This window comes from Manihot esculenta, chromosome 18 (assembly GCF_001659605.2).
Source record: "Manihot esculenta cultivar AM560-2 chromosome 18, M.esculenta_v8, whole genome shotgun sequence".
Taxonomy (NCBI): Eukaryota; Viridiplantae; Streptophyta; class Magnoliopsida; order Malpighiales; family Euphorbiaceae; genus Manihot; species Manihot esculenta.
Genome location: NC_035178.2, coordinates 5,224,431 through 5,244,458, shown reverse-complemented (window position 1 = coordinate 5,244,458; position 20,028 = coordinate 5,224,431). Strand labels below are relative to the sequence as shown.

Genomic DNA, 20,028 nt, shown 5'->3' with positions numbered 1-20,028 from the left:
TATTGTTTAGCAGGCGGTAAAAGAGACATTGGTTCCAATTTCAAACCCATATTTTCTTGGCATGATTATTTTATAAGAAAAAAATTTAAATAATTTTTTATAAAATTATGCATGATTTTATTTTTTTAAAAAATTTTATAAATTAAAAAAATAAAATTTTTTATTTTAAATAAGAAAATTAATAGAAAAAAATTCATTTGAATTATTGTGAATTTTTTTATTTCGGAATAATGAACCAACATAATCTGAAATGGTATTTCAACAAATAAAAAAAAAAATTCTGAAATAGTATCGTCAGATTTGTTATCAGAGTTTCAAAATGCATCTGCTCATCGGAATTACTATCCGCCAATTTTACAATCTCCAATGTTTAATTATTAGGTGAATTATTATTATTATTATTATTACTTTTTGTGCAACTTAAACAAAAGTTTTCAATTTAACCTAAATATCAAGAAATCAACAAAGTTAGTTTATTGATTTTTGAACTAAATCAATAAATTAAATAAAAAAAGAACTTAGGCTTTTTAATTTTTGATATGCATCATGAAGTAAGTATCCTGACGCCCACTGTGCTATATTCATGTATTTCATTTATGCATGTCATGAGATCTGGAAACCAAGCTACTTACTATTTTGCCTCTAGAGCCATTTCTGATGTTAATTTTCTATGTGAAGTTTCTTAAAAACCTTCAATTTTTACCTCTAATTTTAATTTATCAATTTGATGGATTGATAATTTCTTTTTTTTTTTTTAGAATTTTCAATAGCTATAAAAGACTTTTTTTTGTCTCCGAAATAATAAAAAAATATTAAAATTTAAAAACTATAAAATACCTTACTTTATAATAAAACTATGCGATTTCTCCATAATAAAAAGTTCAGTTTGCAGATTAATCCTCTCTCATTAGCTCATTTGTCGAGTTAGCAGCCAACTAAACAGGGCACAGATTTGTCAATTTTCGTTCCTCCTGTCCCAGCTACTTTCACTTGCTAACTACAAAAACTCAAGAAACACGCGCTCCTAAGTGCCGTGATAACATCGTTCCCATCCATTCCATCAAAACACACTCACTCTTTTCTCCGATTATATCGTGATGTATACTCTCAAACCTCGCGCGTAATACTAATAGCCGCCATACCAAACCAATTGCCCTTTTTATTTTTTTCGCTTGTTCTTCAATTGTACTTCCGTTAAATCTCATAATCCCTTCTTTCGATCATCAGGAAAAATATAAAACCTGTATATGTCAACTCAGTGAGTTTCTCTTCCCGTTTGTTCTCCATCGGAGTTTGCCGACTCGCTAATCTCTCGGCAATGAAAACTGGCCTCGAAGTCTTCGATTTCAGGGAAGAGGACGAGCTCGCTGAATATATAGCTGGTAAAATTATTGGCAAGTTCAAAAACCCTAGCCTTGATATTCCTGCCTTCATAAAGTGAACTTTCTCGAATGCGGAACCGTTTCTTTTATTCCTCGGAGTTTTCCTTTCACTGTGGCCATCGATTTTTTACTTCTCATATAGAAAGTAATATCAAAAGGACCTGCAATTTTAGTCGAAAATAGTTTTGAATTCAGAGTTTAATCTTTTTGGCATTGGATGTTCTAAATTGTGACTGTTATGCTGCGTAGACTGCAAATTTTTTTCCCTCTCAAATTTGGGCAATGCTAATTTGATATTTTCGAATGGAGTTTATTGATCATACAGTATCAACTGTGTTTCCAGTTGCCCAGGGATCTGATGCTGTAATAAGGGGAAGTGGTACCATAACTTGTGTAGATATTAATCAAATTGAATGTGGCAATAGTTCTAATAATGCGACTGCATGCGCTTCTTTAGAAGCGGTTACAGAGGAGTCTACCACCATCAAAGAAGGCAATTCTCACCTGCATGCTGCCTTCCAGTCAGAATCTCTGAGTCATGAAAAAGACTTTTGTTCTAAGATGGATAATCATGAATTCAGAAGCTCTTTTACTCAACAGGAGAGAAGGTTTCCATTCCATGAAGCAACATCACCTGGGAAAACCCTTTCTAACTTTGCCTTTTCAGCCTCTTCGTCCAATGTACTTTGGCTTTTCATATGTTTATAAATTGCAGTATCTCTTTTTTCATTCTCTTCCTTTGTCATTCTATCAAATGAATGTTTGTGGAAAACCATGCAGAACGAACCACTGGTTTATGCAAAATCAAATGCTAATGGAAGCATGGATGAGAATTCTCCATCAACTCCTGCTTATGATGTTGCAGAGAATTGTGGTATTTCCTTGTGATGTTTTAACGTAGCATGCTGTCCTTGACAATGTCAGTAGTGTATTTAGATATCTTACAATATTTTGTTGTGTGATTTCAGCTGTTTTAAATGGCCGTTCATCAAACAATCATTTCAGAGCATCTGGAACGGTATAGTTGTTTTCTTTCATGTATATAATTAATTTCATTGTTATCAAAAATGAATCAGATTGCTTCTCTTTGGAAGCTCCAAGTTTTCAAATGCCCAGATAAGATTATTGCATTAGGTGATTATTTACTGATAATCAACATTTTCTCATTTAGTTCACTCTCCTATGGCCTTGTAGGTTTTCATTTTTGTAATTCCGTGAACTTAATTAATATGTCCTCTGTGCACGTAAGTTCTGAATTTCTTATTTAGATATGTAATTATTTGTTTGAGTATTAGAAAAATGACATAAAGTTCAACCACCCCAACCCCCCTAGGGGTCCCTGCACCTCACCGCTGGGAAATTGTATCAAATTCCAATTTGGATCTGTTAGCCGAGGCCTTTTCCAATTGGCTGAATAAGCACCAATCTGTTGGGCATGATCCACACATGTGCAGGACCTCTGTTTCTGCTCTCTCTCTCTCTCCTGGGAAAGTATCAACCAACACTGTAATTTAAAAAAAAAAAAAAGCAGCTCCAAAACTGCCTTCCCTTGTATTCTGAAACCAAAAAAACACAACTACAAACCCGGAAGAATTACAAACACAGTCAGGGGCATTGGTCGAAGGATCAGAAATGTAGCCAAAACACAGCCACAACCCAAATCAGAAATGCAGCTGTTTTCATACCTAAGCCACTTTATCCATATTAATGTTGCTCTTTATTAAACTCAAAGCAATCCCAATTGTACCATCTGCATCCACCAAGCCTATTTTCAACCCAAAAGAACAAAGGAATCAAATACCTCCAACACAGGATAACCAAAACCCAATGTAAAACCCACTTTACCATTAGCTTATTGTATGTGATACGTGCAAATGAAATTGGACTTACCGCCGGCCTATTTTGAATTATTATTATTATTTTTAATTTATGTTCATGCTCTACTGGAGTGTGTATGATAATTCATATGCAAAATAAATTGTACTTGTTTGAGGTACTTGGAAGAGTTTCATGCTAATTAGGCCCTAAAGGTCAAAGTAGGCCAAATGGACATTTGATACAGGGCTTTTTGCTTTTTCAAGTTTAAAAAAAAAAAATTCCTCAAATCATGGTCCGAAAAATAATTTTTCTTGAATCAGGATGAAAAGTAACTCTACCGCATTCTAAAAATGCGGTAGAGTCTACCGCATTTTAAAAACGCGGTAGGAAAGAATAAGTAAAAAAAAAAATTATTTAGATACATTACCGCATCTTTGAGGTGCGGTAATGCATGAGTGCGGCGTATAAATTTAATTTTTATTTAATTAATTATTATATTTAATTAATTTTATTTATTTAATTATATATTAAATTTATAAAATATAATTATAAAAATTATAATAATATTATTTAATAAATTTTTATTTAATTAATTATTATATTTAATGTAATTAATTATATATTAAATTTACAAATTATAGTTATAAAAATTGTATTAATATTAATTAATTTTTATTTAATTAATTATTATATTATATTTTATTAATTTAATTAACTATATATTAAATTTATAAAATATAGTTATGAAAATTATATTTATATTAATATTAATATTAATTAATTTAAATTATTTATAATATAGTATTATATTTATCATATTTACTAATTTATTTTTTTGATTTATATAATTTAATTAATACTAAGAATATATATAAATGTATTAATATAGTATTTACATACTTAATCTGGTGGTATGTGCATCGTAGATCTGAGAAAAAAAATGTATTAATATAATTTATTTTACAAATGTATTAATTAATACTAAGGATATATACAATTTATTTTATTAATTATATTTATCAATGTAGAAAGTATAAAAAAATTAAATAAAAAATATATATAAATATTTAAAAACAGTAGAATGTAATAAAAATAAATTAATATATATATAAATGATAAAATTAAAAAATAATACTAAAAATATCAAATATCCTCTCGTGCTATATAGACGTCTCTTTCATTTTTAAGAATGTGGAGTTATATATGATCGGTGGTCATCATTTATACCGTAACTTTCAGCTATCAATATTTATGGAAATTATAAAAATAGTAAAAATCAATATTTATAAAATATTTTGACATAAGAAAAAAATATGAAATAAAATAAATTTTAATTTTTTATAATTTTTATAATTTATAAATATTTATAAATTAATTATAATAAAAATAATAAAATATTATTATAAATATGGAAGATATAATATTTTATAGTAAATAAATTAAAATAATTAATATTTATAATAATATTAATATAATTTTTATAATTATATTTATATAAATTTAATATATAACTAAATTATATAAATTAATAAATATAATATTATATTATAAATAATTTAAATTAATTAATATTAATATTAATATAAATTTTTATAATTATATTTTATAAATTTAATATATAATTAAATAAATAAAAATTAAATTTATATTTGCATTGAGTGCGGCTCCGCCGCACTCATTCATTACCACATCTCAAAATGCGGTAATATATCTAAATAAATTTTTTTTTATTTATTCTTTTTTACCGCGTTTTTGAAACGCGGTAGGCTCTACCGCATTTTAAAGAGTCACTTTTCACCCTTCATTTGGGAAAAATTATTTCTTGGACCATGATTTTGAGAATTTTTTTTTTTTTTTTAACTTGAAAAAGCAAAAAGCCCTTTGATACAAGTTGGGGGGAAGTTGAACTTTATGTGTAATGCAGACCGACTTTACCTTTAGCTTACTTTGTCCCTATCAGCTTTTGTTGTTTGTGCTTGGAAGCAGATAGAACGATCTACTTCTGCTCAAAACAAAATTTATTGCATTGACAGTTGAGATGCAGGCTTCTTTCATAGTTATGTATGATGGGCTGAAAAGATTCATGAATGCTGACTAAACCTTTTGCAATTCTCAGGATATCATAAATATTGTAGTTGTTATGTTGTATATCGGAATAACTACAGTACTGGGTGCTTGGTGACCTTTTCCTGTGGTGGAATTAAAATGAGTGGTGTGCCTGCAAATGGAGACCAAGGAACCTTTAGCTTTGAGAGGGAAATTGATGATATTATTCGAATTGAGTCTCAGCATCCTCAAAGGGTTAGCTCTAGTTTATTTTGGCCGTGTGTACTTGTATAGTGAAGTATTGCATTGTGCTTAGTTTGTTAAAGCTTTAATATGTACAATGTGCAGTTTGGAACCACCACTGTTAAGCTCCTCTTACTTTCAAAAGATGCTGCACAAGCAGCTGATGCCTATGGTACTGGTTAGTAGCCTTATACTGATTTAGGTCTTGTTATGATTTGGTGCTGCCTGCATTTTGTTTGTTTTAATGAATTCTGTGATTCAGTTTAACTGCAGTGGCAATTTGTTAGTTTGGAACTTGTGCTCATCCTTCTATCCATTTTTCTTACTTTGATATTTTCAGACACAATATACATTAACAAATTTATTGCAAATATCTAGAAACTATACAATAGAATGAGAGTGGATTTGGAATGGTGATGTTATTTTTTTGTAGCTCTATCACGTGCAACTCAAGTCTCTTACATTTATTGTTAATAATAGTGAGCTTATATAAGAAAATTGATTGTTCTGAATGTGAATGAAGCAGCAGGTATTTTCCTTGTTCTATATTTTTCATTATTTTGGTTTTATTTTTTTAACTGTTTCACACTTCTTTGCTAGTTCAAAATTTTGTTTTGCTGATATTTTTTGCAACCTAAACTTCAATAGGTGTTGAGCAGCTGGAGTTTGCAGTTGAGCCCACCTGGTCCAGGAAATTGGAAGAGATTGCATCTATGAATGTTAAATATTCAGCTTTATCCGCCATGGTGCACAAGTAAGTTCTTGAATTTCCCTCGTATACTAGTGCTTGACTCTAGCAGATAGCTCTTATGTAAATTTCTGTAGATGAATAGATTTTCTTCTAGTGACCTGAAGATTGAAGGTGCAATGCTATATTGTTCATTGAATTAGGTTGATTGTTGGTGGTGTTGAAAAATAGTTTGCAGCTTTTCACTCTTAGATTTGCTCTCAGATGCTTGTAGTGTATATATAACAAGTTTTGAATTGATTATGGTATGAATTCCTTGCTTCCCATTTAATGTTTGTGAATACATGTTTAGTTGTTGAACTTTCAATTACTGAGGTTTATCCCTCTTGTATATGTCCTAATATTTACAATATTAGACTGGATAGAAATAGTTTACAAATGTAAGGAATGCAAACTGTCTTGATGCCTTCTATTATGTATAACTCACCTTAACTTCACTGCAATTGATTCCTCATTTTTATTTTCCTGACCTTTTCATCTGTCTGCTATAGTACGGATGTTTCAATGGATGAACAATCAGACTTGCTTCAACGGAGGCCTTATTTTCCAATGTGAGTGATAGCTTTTCACTTCTTCTCTAATTGTAATTTCAGGATGTTGAGCAGGCCTTGTTTAATTTTATTTTGTGCTTATTTGTTGCCACTTGTCGTCTTTCAGCTGTTGTTATTTACATTAATGCTTCTAGCTCGACTTGTTGAATCAAGACGGACTTATACTTTTGCTGTCCTTCTCATCATTAAATTTTGAGTTTATGATAACATCATCTTCACTTCTATGCAATAATTTTTATATACAAAAGTAAATGGATGTTGAGATTTATGTCAAGGTATGAAGTGCTGAATTGAAGCATTCTGGTATGAATCATACCCGATTGAAAATACTAAATAAAGGGATTTTCTTTGCATCAAATCCCAGTTATCATGAGAAACAAAATAGATGGACTTTTTATGGAGGCCTGTTATAACAGAGCACCTAATTCTGATGTTCCTGGTCCTGGTCCGCTTTCACCAACTTGGAGGTTTTTATACAGTGCAGAAACCATCTTTCTCCAATTATAATTTTTTGTAACTTCTTTTTCTTTTTTTATTTTCAACTTTTAATGTTATCAACTCAGGAGCATTCATATGGAAGCTCTCCCCAGAGCAGAAGTTGCTTAAATGAGGCAATCTTAAATTATCTCGAAATACAACATGTTACTAACTGCTCTTTGGACACAACAGTTTTGATGAGGCTGTTGAAGATGTTGTCTATCCAAAAGGGGATTCAGATGCAGTTTCCATTTGTAAGAGAGATTTTGATCTTCTACAACCAGAGACATTTATCAATGATACAATTATCGACTTCTATATCAAGTAAGTTCACTTTCATGTTTCTTATGCTTTCATATAAATTATAATTATGATCTGCTGATTTGCATATCCTTGACTTTGTTTTAAAACACAAGCAAGTTTTTATAAAACCTTTTTTCCATTTATTTTATTTTATTTTTCAGTATCACTGGTTCTCTTAGAGGTAGCTTTTTTGTTTAGGTTGTGGACTTGATCATTATCCTTTACTTGCTGAGAATTAACTGATATCAGTGGATTCCAGCCCCAACATTATTTTTCAAGTTCTACCCTTTCATTGCAATTATTTATTTATATACTTAGATTTTTTAATAAAAAAGAATTTCTGATTGCAGGTATTTAAAGAATCAGATTCCACTCCAAGAGAAGGATAGGTTTCATTTTTTCAATAGCTTTTTCTTTCGTAAGCTTGCAGATCTAGACAAAGATCCATCCAGTGCCTCAGATGGTAGGGCTGCTTTCTTACGTGTTCATAAGTGGACAAGGAGAGTGGATATATTTGGAAAAGACTATATTTTCATCCCTGTAAATTTCAAGTAAGGAAGTGGATACACAAAAAATATGTTTCTAAGATGTTGGTTTATGGATACTCTGTTAATGAGGTATACACGCTTTTTCTTTTTTATAGTCTTCATTGGAGTTTACTAGTAATATGTCATCCTGGTGAAGTGGCTGGTTTTAAAGGTGAGCTCCTGCTGGATTGTATGATATGATGTCAATTTGGAAATCAGTGTTCCATTCATAGATTGCATTGTCTTACAGATGAAGACTTGGGGAAGTCCTTGAGGGTACCATGCGTATTACACATGGATTCTATTATAGGAACTCATGCAGGTCTCAAAAACCTTGTTCAAAGGTATTCCATAATTTTCAAGGTTCATATGCATGCAAGTTTTCTCTATGTTGTGCTGTATTAAAGGACATATATTCTTATGCAATACTGCTTCTTCTTAATAATATTCCTTTTCATGATCTTATCTATGTATTTGTTTAATTTTATGTGGAGTTGGGAATTGTTTGTGGGGTGAGGAAGGCATTTGCATCATTTTCTTCTACTAATGATGAAGGACAAAGGTTGCTTGTCTTACAAAAGACCATTCAGTGAAAAGATGCTCTAAAGACATAAATGAAAGGATTTTTCTTCTTCAAGTTAATCACTTTTGTCCAAAAGACATTCAGTTCTCAAACCCCTCGATTCATCTTTATAGATTAGGATCAATGGTTGATTTGGTTCTTTCTGATTCTTTTATATTTTGGTGGTGTAGAGCTCTCCCTTTCATATGATCTCCTCTAAAAAAGTTTAGCGTGCATTTCCCTTCTTATAAGAGGACATGTGAGCATAATTATTAAAGAGGCACTTCAGGCTCAAGGCTCATCAGGCTCCAACCCTAATGCACCAAGTGCCTAGGCATGCACCTGGAACCTCTAGGAAGGTGCACTTCTTTTTTCACCTTTGGCAAGTACTTCCATAAACCAAAAACTTCCTTGACTTGTAATTTTCCAATCTAACAGAATACAATATTGACAATTAAGAAGTTTTCAGGCTTAGTATCATTGGTGAATGGTGATAACTAGTCACTTATAATCTCTCTCCTCATGCGGTGTTTTCAATTATTTTTCTCATTTCAACTGCATTTTGTACTCCATTTCTAGTTTATCATCCATCAGTTTCCGACCAGAGTGTCATTTTCTTTTGGCTGGGGGGTTGGAGGTGTGGGGTGGGGTGGGAGTGTGGGGGTTGGGTTGCATGAAGTTATGGTCCGATCAGACCGCACTTTTTTTAAGAGGAATGGTATATTGTATATAGAGTATTGAAATTGCAAAAGATTTCTTTGTTATGGTTGTTGCTGGAAAAATGGTAGCACCATGTCTAGCTTCGGCTGTTTGCTTATTCATATCTTTGAAAAATGCAACATGTTGAGATTATCAAGTCTATTGTCCTACACAGAATATAGTCGGCTAAAATCTCACATTTCCTCACCATTTTTCTACGTGCATACTTTGTCGCATAAATGTCTGCACCTCATCCTCATTTGAATAGATATACTTTTTCCAGAAGTTGGACCTCATCACCTATTAATTTTTTGCTTTGCACCTTTAATAGTTATCTGTGGGAAGAATGGAAGTCGAGGCAAAAGGGGACATCAGAAGATCTGTCTTCAAAATTTTTGAATTTTCGGTTTCTCCCGCTTGAGGTATTGTCTACTTTTAGGTCAATATTTAGCAACTTAATGGTTTAGTGTTGCAAGATTTGCGTAGAAACTGCTTCTATCTATTGAGATACCTTAGGAAGAAATTGGTGTGAAGTTTGGCAGTTGCTATTTGCATCAATCTTTGCATATGCTTACTAAATTATTCTCGATGCTTGCCTCTTACACTAAATTAGTTCATGATCTACCTTGAGTTTAGTCTTGAAAATTACTCAACACCAACAGTTAGTCCCATGGAAATGCTCTTTGTGCCACTCTGAAATGGAAAGGATTACAAGTTCTAACATCTTCATAATCAAAGGTCTTTTCTGTCAAGGAATATGAGGTTAAATCAAGAAATTATATATCTAACTTTAAGCTTATGTAATTGGCTTCTTATGATAGGGAAATCCATAAATTAGCTATAGATGAAAATGCATGGAAAACAAGCATCATCTAGCAACAGTTGATTAAGACAATATTTGCTTGCTATTCATTTTCACAAGTAAACCCATCTTACTTAAATCGATGACATTTAATTACTTTTGCTATTACCTGGTGCTGAAAAGTTTTTTTTTTTTTTTTTGGGGGGGGGGGGGGGGATTTTCCAATGTTTTACCTGATATTTCTATGCGTATGCAGTGTTATGCTGACATCTAGTTCATTTTCGTGTTAGTTGCCACAGCAGGAAAATTCGTTTGACTGTGGCCTATTCCTGCTCCACTACCTGGAGCTATTTTTGGCAGAGGCCCCTCTGAATTTCAGCCCATTCAAAATAAACGAGCTCTCCAAATTTGTAAGTAGATTTTACTCGATTGCAAATTTCTCAGCAATGTGCTGTACTTTAGGGAAGGATTTATATTTCATTCTACCAGACAGTTAAATGTCAATTGGCAATTTAATTAAAATATTGATTGATATCTTGTAATTTGTTGATCAACAAGAAAAATTTACAACTCTTCAGCAATGCATCTCTTCTGAAAAATTGTATTAATAAGAGGCTGAGAATAGATATAACCTTCATTAACCTTGTAGTCTGCTTTACCCGTTGAGTATCTATTTTTATTTGGTTTTCCACATGTTTAGCAAGTTATATTTACTTTTCTTCCGATCTTTTGAATATCTTATGACAGCTTAATGTGGATTGGTTTCCCCCTGTTGAGGCATCTCTGAAGCTTACTCTTATCCAGAGGCTAATTTCTGAGCTTCTTGAAAATCATTCTCGTGCAATTTCTGGCAATTGCGGTGTTGAACTAGAGTCTAGTTTCCCAGAAAATAAAGAAAGAAAATGGAGTCCAATTTGTTTCAGAGGGATGCACTCTTGCTCTAGCTTCTCATGAGAATTTATCAAGTTCTGATGCCAGTCAATGGATTGAGATCAGTTTATTGGAAGCATCTTCTACAAGGAATTCTGATTGCATCAACGATCCAGGCTAGGTTCTCAGGGAATTCTTTGAGCAGGGAATTGCTGGCGCGTCGTTACTTGCAGAGTCTTCATCCTTTGACCAGCCATCTTATTACCGTCTTAATGGTGCACAACAGATAGAGGTGTCGACATTTCTTCATTATAATGGTGGAATAATTCATTCTATGCGATTTAAGGCATCTTTTTTAAAATTATAATACATGACACTAAAGAATTCCATTGGAATTTGATTATGACACTTGTACATTTTATGGCTCATGATTTTTGGTTTATGGCAGGATGATGCAAAAACTGGGGAGCCACCTGGGTACTTTCCTTCTGGAGATGTTGTTTTCCAACAAATAGGCCAATCTGGTTCTGTTCCATATCCACTACGAGGTTTTGGCACCAATCCTTCATGGAATCCAGGAATTTCTATGCAAGGAGAGGATGTCGGTGCATCATCCGATGATTCTGATGTAGGGATTATTGAAAATTGCCCCATTGGAAAGGATTTGGATTTATGTCCAAAAGAGAAAATTGATCAAGAAAGCCCTGAGTCAATGGAAAACATGGGGAGTTCGACAGATGGATTTGCTGCTTACTCTAGTGAGATGCTGGAGACCTCTGCCATTAAAGGTATTGGAGACCCTGAGAGGACGCATGATGCCAATGGGAATGGCGATCTTGCTTTATGTCAGGGAAATCCAATTACGTTGATGGTAGAAAATGGGTTGCATCAACATTCTGAAAAGGTAGAGATCACTAGCAGTGATGTGCAAACTATGGATGGTGATGTGAAGGCAGAATCTGATGAGAAGCAAGCTGTCAAGGATTATGTGATCGCAGAATCAGATGAGAAGCAAACAATCAAGGTTAATGTAATAGCAGAATCAGATGACAGGCCAACTATCGAGGGTGATGTGATGGCAGAATCGGATGAGAAGCAAACTCTCGGGGATAATGTGATGGCGGAATCAGATGAGAAGCCAAGAATAGAGGATAATGTGATGGCAGAATCAAATGAGAAGCCAATGATCGAGGGTAATGTGACGACAGAATCAGAGAAGCCAATAATCCAGGGTAATGTGGTCTCAGAATCAGATGACAAGCCAACATATGAGGATAATGTGATGGCAGAATCAGAAGAACAGCCCCCTGCAAAAAGGCGATGTTACATTTGTAGTTTAGGATGTCCTCTTAGATATTTGTTTATCATAATTGTGAACCTGGATCTCACTTGATGTTGATACGTCAACCTGTGAATAGTAGTGCCATGGCCAATTGGCCATATTCTAAAAATCAGCTTGGATAGTGTTAGTAATTAAGTTATCAGAATGACCTAACATCGGGAATTTAAATTTTTCTGAATGATTCTCTTTGACTATACACTCAATCCATAATTTTAAGAGTACGTAAAATTTTGAAGCAATAAGTTTTATCGTAAGGATACTTGAGTATTCTGCACAAGTAATAATTAATTGTTTGAAAAATAGAGCTTTCAAATAATTTTCATTTTTTTTTCCAAAAGTAATATTTCAAAGGAATAATAACTAATTCTAATAATATAAAAAAATAATAATTTAAAAAACAATCAACTTTGAAATTTTAATTCTAATTATTTATTTTAAACATTGCCATTTTTACATCCATCACTTAGCAAAGATCTCATTAGCTGTAGAACGTACGTATCAAAGAAGAAGAGAAATTGAGAAATGGGAGGAAAATCTAACTATTGAAACAGCAATTATATCTGCAGTTAAGAGGCTCCATTGGCTTGTCAATTTCTTCTTCATCTTCCTAAGACTTTTTCAATTAAACAATTATTTACAACAAGGACAATTCACAACCGAGTATGAAACAGCAAACGACAGCTTCAAAAACACAGCTGTCGCATTCTTCTACAATTTCAATGTTCAAGAGGCATATACTGTGTTTTTTACTTACTTCAATCTGTTAATCAATGTTTGAGGAACTTGGAACTGTTGGCATCTGACCATCTTTCTTATCCTTCCCAACAGAAGGGGACCCACCACCGTTCCGACTTGCCGTCAATTCCATTGACTCGGGGGGAAAGGGAGATGGAGCCATTTCTTCTTCAATTGGAAGTGTTCGTTTTGAGCCCTCCAGAGCAACGCCAAGAACAATGTTCTCCTCCAATGGAGGTCTTCCCACTGATGGTTGGGGCTCTGACACGGGGATAGCTGAAACCTTAGAAGTTGTATTGGAGTCGGAGTTTGTTGCAGTGACTTTATCTTTTATTGAATCAACATTTGGCATTGATCCAGAACTTGAATCTGCTTTAGACTCGGATGTTGAGGCTGCTTCACTACGTACTGAATGAGCTGAATCTTTAGTTTTATCATCAGAATTGATTTTATAAGAGGGCTCAATCAGCAATAATGAGCGGTTAGTAGCTACTCCTGATCGAGTAAAAATAGTGTCAGCAAATGGTACATTATCCAAATCAGCCTCGCTGTACATTTTCTGAACAGTTCGGATAGGCGTAGCGAGCCGAGCCTTATGGTGGCTTATAACTCTAAGAAGATCCAAGAGCACAGCTTCCTGTCACATTGTATTTGATAATGCCAAGTCAGCTATATTTCAAGGAGAGTGTAGGGCAGATCAACAGTCAGAAAATCCATGAAATGCAAATGAGTTTGACATAAACCCATCAAAAAAGGGGGGGGAAAAGTCAATGCACTCATAACAACTATCACACTCCAGTTGTCATCCAGATAGAGATACAGGAGCTAGATAGCCCATAACTGGTGAATACCGAGGAATCTGTGGCTCACTATTTAAAATCTCCAAGTAATTCAAACAATTCTTTCCAGGAGTCAGTTTTTTTTATCCAAAAAGCATGTATATCAGAAGGAGCGATAACAATAGAAACAGATACATTAAATTCTCTGCAGTGATATGTCATCTAATATCACTGCTACATTTAGTTTGTATAATAAATTGTCTCTTACCTTCACACAGAGGTACTCTTCAATATGTGAGGTTTTCACAAAGCATGAAACCAAAATCTGCAACATAAGCGAACAGATTATAAGACATTGAAGAAATTTTTTAACCAAGATCGAGTTACAATATGACTAAAAAAGTAAACTCTTTTTTTCTAATTTTTTTAAAATCAGATGCCTCCAGAAATACAACCTTTACCAGTGCATGCAGAGGTACCAAACTCTACAGTTAGGCATGGATCAAGATACCAATTAAAAGTTTCAGCCAGTTGTGATCAAGGAACTCAAGCTTTGGTTAGAGCATGCACGTTAAGATGTTGCACATTATCAAATATAAACACAATCATCCATGGGAGAGCAGACCCTAAATTTCAAAGGGGCAATACCCAATGAAGTCCAAGGACGAGTCATTTCATGTCTTGAACACCAAAATCAACACATAATCTCCAAATTTTTATATTGCTTTATTCTTCACAAGCAAAGCAAATTTATAATAAGAACACAGAAGAAAGTGTTCTCAAGACGTTTTTTCAGAAAGGAACCCTTTTCTTCAGATAACTCGAGCTTCATTTTAGGCTTCATGACAAAACATATAAATAGCATAAATTTGAAAGTTTAAAGAAGGCAACTTAAGCTCCACCTTGAGACCCTGATTCTCTGGGTCAACATTGTCCAAGAAAACTCTTCTGTGCAACCTTTGCTGCTCCACTTGAGGATTTTTGGCTAAAACCTTGCGCATATCAGCTACAATGTTCTGAACATAGAAAATGGAAAGACCCTAATTCTTCTCTTGATGAAAAGCAAGCAAATGCACAAGTGTTTAAAAAGCAGGCAAACAGAGATTGATTCTCACATTAATTTTCTTGACATCCAAGTGACTGATAGCGAGGTGGGTCTTAATGCGCCAATGAGTCTTCTGGCTGAGATTTCTAACAACATTCACAGTGAATTGATGATTTGGAATGTGAACTGCTTCGCGATCATCACCTCTTATGATTGTAGGTGACCACCATCCCACATGCTGAAACAACACAAATTATCAATTACAAAAATGGGGATAAGGTGTTAAGCAACCCAACATCATTTCCTATATGTTTGCAGGAGGAACCAAGTCTCCCATTCTGACTTCAGTTTATGTTGAAGCAGATCAAGAACGTGCATGTTGTGATCTTGTTTGCATTGCTGTAAACCTGTTTCCTTTTCTGCACTAGTGTAGGAAAGAGAACACAAACCTCAACAGTGCCAGAAACCTCATAGCCTTCAATCTTTGTCTGGATCCATTCACCCACAACAAATGGCCGTGTTGCATGGATCATTACACTTGAAAGAAAATTTGTAAATATCTGAATTCACAAAACAACCAAATAAATGAAAATCCACCTCAAGCCAAGCATCTTCATGAATGACAATTAACTACAACTTATAAACATTACAACTCTGGCACAATAATATGCATAGAACTTAGAGACCCAGAACGTTTACCTCCCGACCAGCAAGGGTAAGCAATACTGTACCAAGACCCCCCGCTGTGAGCCATCTTTGTGTAGAGAAACCCAACAATTCCATGAACAATGATACGGCCGCAATCCAAACGGCACTATAAATAGCTTTTCCAGCAAAACTAAAGCCCATCTGCATGAACAAGAAAGAACTAATGTAAAATGATATTCATCAGCTTAAACACATCCCCACTACTAATAAATTATAATCACCTTGACTTTTAACCAAAAACTTTCATGTATAACAAGTGAATCCAAATAATGTTAATATGCGCCCTAAGAATATTTGAAACATGTTATATTTATAAAATGCCCAGCTTTTTAAGAGCATTAATATTGCACCTTAGAACTCATTACTGATTATTGACAGGAGGGTGTTACTCACTGAGGATGAAAACAAGGAACTACAATGTGAATCAGAGAACAGTTTGCCCCACGGATTGAGTGGTTGGTTTAAGTTGAACTCTCAAAAGGATAAGAATGCCAAAACAAGCATTTTACAGGTATCTAACCCTAGATATAGAGTTAAAATGCAAATAATGGATGCATTTGAACTGATCCAGTAACTAGGACTCAGATGCATTATTGCCATTTACCATGCTTGTTTCTAATTGTTACCATAACTTTACATAATTAAGTGATACATCATTTAAATTTCAATTCTATGCCAAAACTTCTCAGTTTCACATGCTGAAGTCAACATTCCTTGATGGACATTCAATTTCCTAGTGCATGTATAACAGCACTGAAAAAGATATGTAAGAGGAATTAAAGAACAGTCAAGATCACAGAAACATACATTTCTTGCACCATCAGAGTCATTTGTCTCTGTGAAGAATTTTTGTGCCTGTTGTATCAAGCTGTGAACAAGAAATGGCCACAAAAGAAAAGTAAAATTACAATTCAAGCCCCAAAAGAAATTAAGCATACAAAAGACAAGTAATCAACAAGCAAGCCGGTAAGAATGAAAACCAAAAAGGGAAATTATCATTATTCAATGAAAGCAATCATCATAAATCAAGAGAGAATGAGCACCAAAAGCAAATATAGGTTTATGCCAAAAAGAGAAGGTAAAAACAACAGCTAAATACTGCAAATCAAGTAAGAACACATCAGGCTGCAATGCTTCCAGATTGACCAAGTGGCTCCACAAATATGCCAAACACTTTCCCAAACAAGGTAACAAAGTCATCATCATATTTTTAAAACTGACTGTAAATACATTTAATTTTTTCTGGAACAAGAAATTGGAAAGTCAACCAAATAATCAGCAGCCAAGTGCTTCAGCAAACTAAATCTAAATATCAACAAAAGCAATTGCAAAGCCCTCAAAAGACATTAAGTGAAGTGGCAAGAAAACATACCTTGATAAACAATAGGCAAATGCCAGCACAGTTGATAGTGATTGTACAAAATTCAGAAGTCGTTGCTTCACAGCCTGGCTTGCTTCTGACTGTAGAATTAAAGGATCCAGTGCTCTGGAAACATGCAGATCATTAAGTAGCATTAATTGATTGTCACAATAGCATCTCCTTAAAGATTTAACTTCCTCAAAATACCTGCAGATGAGCATTGCTCCAGTCCATAGTAGCAAAGGTTGAAGATATGAGCTCATAATATAATTTGTTCTACTTTTCTTCCAAGTGTTATCAGATTTCTGCAGAACATTGACACCAAAAAAATGAAAAAAGAAAAGGCAAAATGGTGTGTAGAAAATTGATAGATTGAATTGGACTGAGGAATTCAACATCAATTTAAACAAAAGGCTGCAGAAAAATAAGAGAGTGAAATACATGGAGAAAAATAACCCTGCCCAAGCGCATAAGGGGACCAAGAGCCCATGCGGCAAAAGCAATGATACCAACTGCTGGAATCAATTTAAGAACAAGTTGATTTCCACCCAAGGCATCATATGACCTACACAATTTGTCAAAATTGGGGGGAAATCTGTCAAAATTATATACTCCAAGGGCAGGAGAAAAGAATGAAATTGTTGGAGAAAAAGGAGTCAATGGCAGGATTTCCCTGCCACAGTGACAAGTTGTACAATCATGTTATACGTAAGTAAGCTTGGGCCCATATGAATGGATATTTGTGAGCAATGAAGTATTTGCATTCAATATGTATATTGCAAAGTTATTATCACTTAAAAGGGACTAAAAGTTAATTTGCGATCCATCAGAGGGAAAGAGAATAATAACTACAGAACAACCAATCTTGAAAAAATTTGCATCTCATTCTTGAAACTAAGAATCAATGAAGAATGGCTATATTCAATTATAATTCCATGAGAAATAAAAATATTAAGCATACACTTGAGATTTATACCTCGATTTAAAAAATGAAACTGCTGTGGATCTGCATAATAAGATGTTTCTAAAGAGGAAAAAGAAAAGCAGACAACAACATGAAAATACCTTGTCAAGACCACAGATGCAGATTTCAGAACAGGAATTCCATTTCCTCCATTGGGTGTTAGAAGAGATTGGCACAAGAAAATATTGCACCTGGAAGGTGCAGCAATTATTGGCCCACGTGTGCTACTTAAAAAGTGAAGAGTCCAAGCATCCCGTCTCTAAAGATGCAACATAAAGAAAAAATTCCATGGTTTTAGACTCCAACGTAGCACAATCATTCATAGAGATCATACATAGAAGGCATACATGCATCACAAGACTGAAATGGATGCATGAATAACCTTCAAATGCACAATTGAGATCTTCACTCCAAACTGTTAACAACGATGCTAAAAGTTCCATGCACAATAGCAAGCAATTATAAGATATAACATCTAAGTAAAACTTTTGCATACCAAACCATGCGCTGAAAGACTGAAGTTAACCAAATGTACTCTGTTCTTTTCCTTTCCCGTCACACACTGTGGATAACAGGTAAACTACAAAGACAAAAACATAACACCAGAAATGAGTCATGACTGGATTGAAAATGGATATCCTTCTAAAGGGACACTGGTTGTATATGATATCTAAAAATTCTAGGTACATACACTATGTTGGCTACTGCATCCACGAGTGTTATGAATCCTTAATTCGTGGGATAATTGGATCGAACTTGCATGGGTCATGACTGGATTGGAAATGGATATTCTACAAAGAAGTGAATGTAATAGCTTTGTTCCGATCAACTTTTACCTTGGTACTTCTAAACTATGTTTTACCTGGAAACCAAATGGGTATTAAGTGTACCAGACAAACGAATAACACCTGCCAACATCGAGAGAACACCAAATTTCAGAGCATAAACAAACAAATGAGTAGCCTAACAAATAAAAACCATTATTTAAGACACAAATCAGAAAATGTGAAATCCACACAACCATCGCTTTCCTTCCTAAGAAATCAACAAATTAATTGAAAAAAAAATGACTAAAACATGTTCAATGTTCTCTTTCTTTTTCCTTTTTTATTTTTTACTTTTCTTTCAAGTTCAATCTAAAGCCGAAAACCCTAGTTTCAGAATTGCATAAACAATACTCTTAACAATTGGAAGCGATTAATTCGCAAATGCCTTGCAGTTAGACCTACTACAACGAAAAGTACACAACAACGGAAGCAAAACAATATACACAAATATCAACCTATTGAAAAGATCTTCAAATCACAACTTCAACTTCCCCAGGGCCCTAATCAACAAAAAGGACCGAAACTAACAGAAAACAATAATTTCCGGGAAAATTTGGTGAGACACTGAACGATAAATGGAGCAGACAATAGCTTAAGGATACAGTAACCTAAAGTTTCTGCAGTTTCCACAAATGGGGAACAGGACTTCTTGTAAGGGAGAATTAGAGCTGGAGATTAGCAAATTGTTTAGGGACTGTGCTAACGTGCACATGGGGCTGAATTTTCTCCAGCCGACGTGGTCCAATGAGCTTGTACGATTTTTGGATTTAGCAAAATATGCTTTTTCTGACTTCCGCCAATGTTTGGCCAAAAAAAAGACTTCCGCCAATGTTTTATTTACGGTGGATTTACGTGGCGACCCGCGAATTTTACTGTTACAACCGATTGTGGAGATAACGTTACGTGCTAGTTGCTGCCTCAAGGACTCTTCTAAAAGAGAAATTATAGACTAGTTCGGTAGATACCACAATTTATTGATATATCAATATGTATATTGAAAATAGAAATATGAGTTTTTTTATTTCAGTGTTATAATAATTGATGATTGAGATGGATTAGATCGTGACACATGATTTAGATGATGCAATTTAAAGAAAATTAATATTAGGAGATATAGAGAAATAAGATTTATAATAGTTATGTAAATTTGAATTAAAAAAAAAATTTCTCTTTTTTTATTTTTTTTTTTGTCTGCTAAGGATGTGTAGGTTTTTTACTACAGTCCGTACGTACGAAAGCG

At 33.9% G+C, this 20,028-nt stretch overlaps 1 protein-coding gene and 1 pseudogene across 3 annotated transcripts; one reads left to right on the top strand and one right to left on the bottom strand.

Moving 5' to 3' along the window:
* Positions 1 to 936: 936 nt before the first annotated feature.
* On the top strand, positions 937 to 12,505 carry LOC110606880 (annotated as a pseudogene).
* Positions 12,506 to 12,949: 444 nt separating this feature from the next.
* Positions 12,950 to 19,539, bottom strand: LOC110606705 (mechanosensitive ion channel protein 3, chloroplastic). 3 transcript variants are annotated; one of them, XM_021745639.2, is made up of 14 exons: positions 19,244 to 19,539; positions 18,824 to 18,869; positions 18,653 to 18,752; positions 18,458 to 18,541; positions 18,063 to 18,220; positions 17,439 to 17,562; positions 17,010 to 17,302; positions 16,445 to 16,505; positions 15,629 to 15,778; positions 15,379 to 15,489; positions 15,000 to 15,167; positions 14,787 to 14,900; positions 14,153 to 14,209; positions 12,950 to 13,742 (listed from the first exon to the last, which is right to left on the bottom strand). In XM_021745639.2, the coding sequence occupies exons 3-14, from the start codon at positions 18,728 to 18,730 to the stop codon at positions 13,134 to 13,136; spliced, it is 2,007 nt and encodes a 668-aa protein (XP_021601331.2). In that variant the 5' UTR covers positions 18,731 to 18,752; positions 18,824 to 18,869; positions 19,244 to 19,539; the 3' UTR covers positions 12,950 to 13,133. The 3 variants fall into 3 exon arrangements, with proteins under 3 accessions (XP_021601331.2, XP_021601332.2, XP_043808920.1); XM_021745640.2 differs by having other exon boundaries at positions 17,010 to 17,123; positions 17,205 to 17,302; positions 18,653 to 18,869; positions 19,244 to 19,522; XM_043952985.1 differs by having other exon boundaries at positions 18,653 to 18,869; positions 19,397 to 19,511.
* Positions 19,540 to 20,028: the final 489 nt, after the last annotated feature.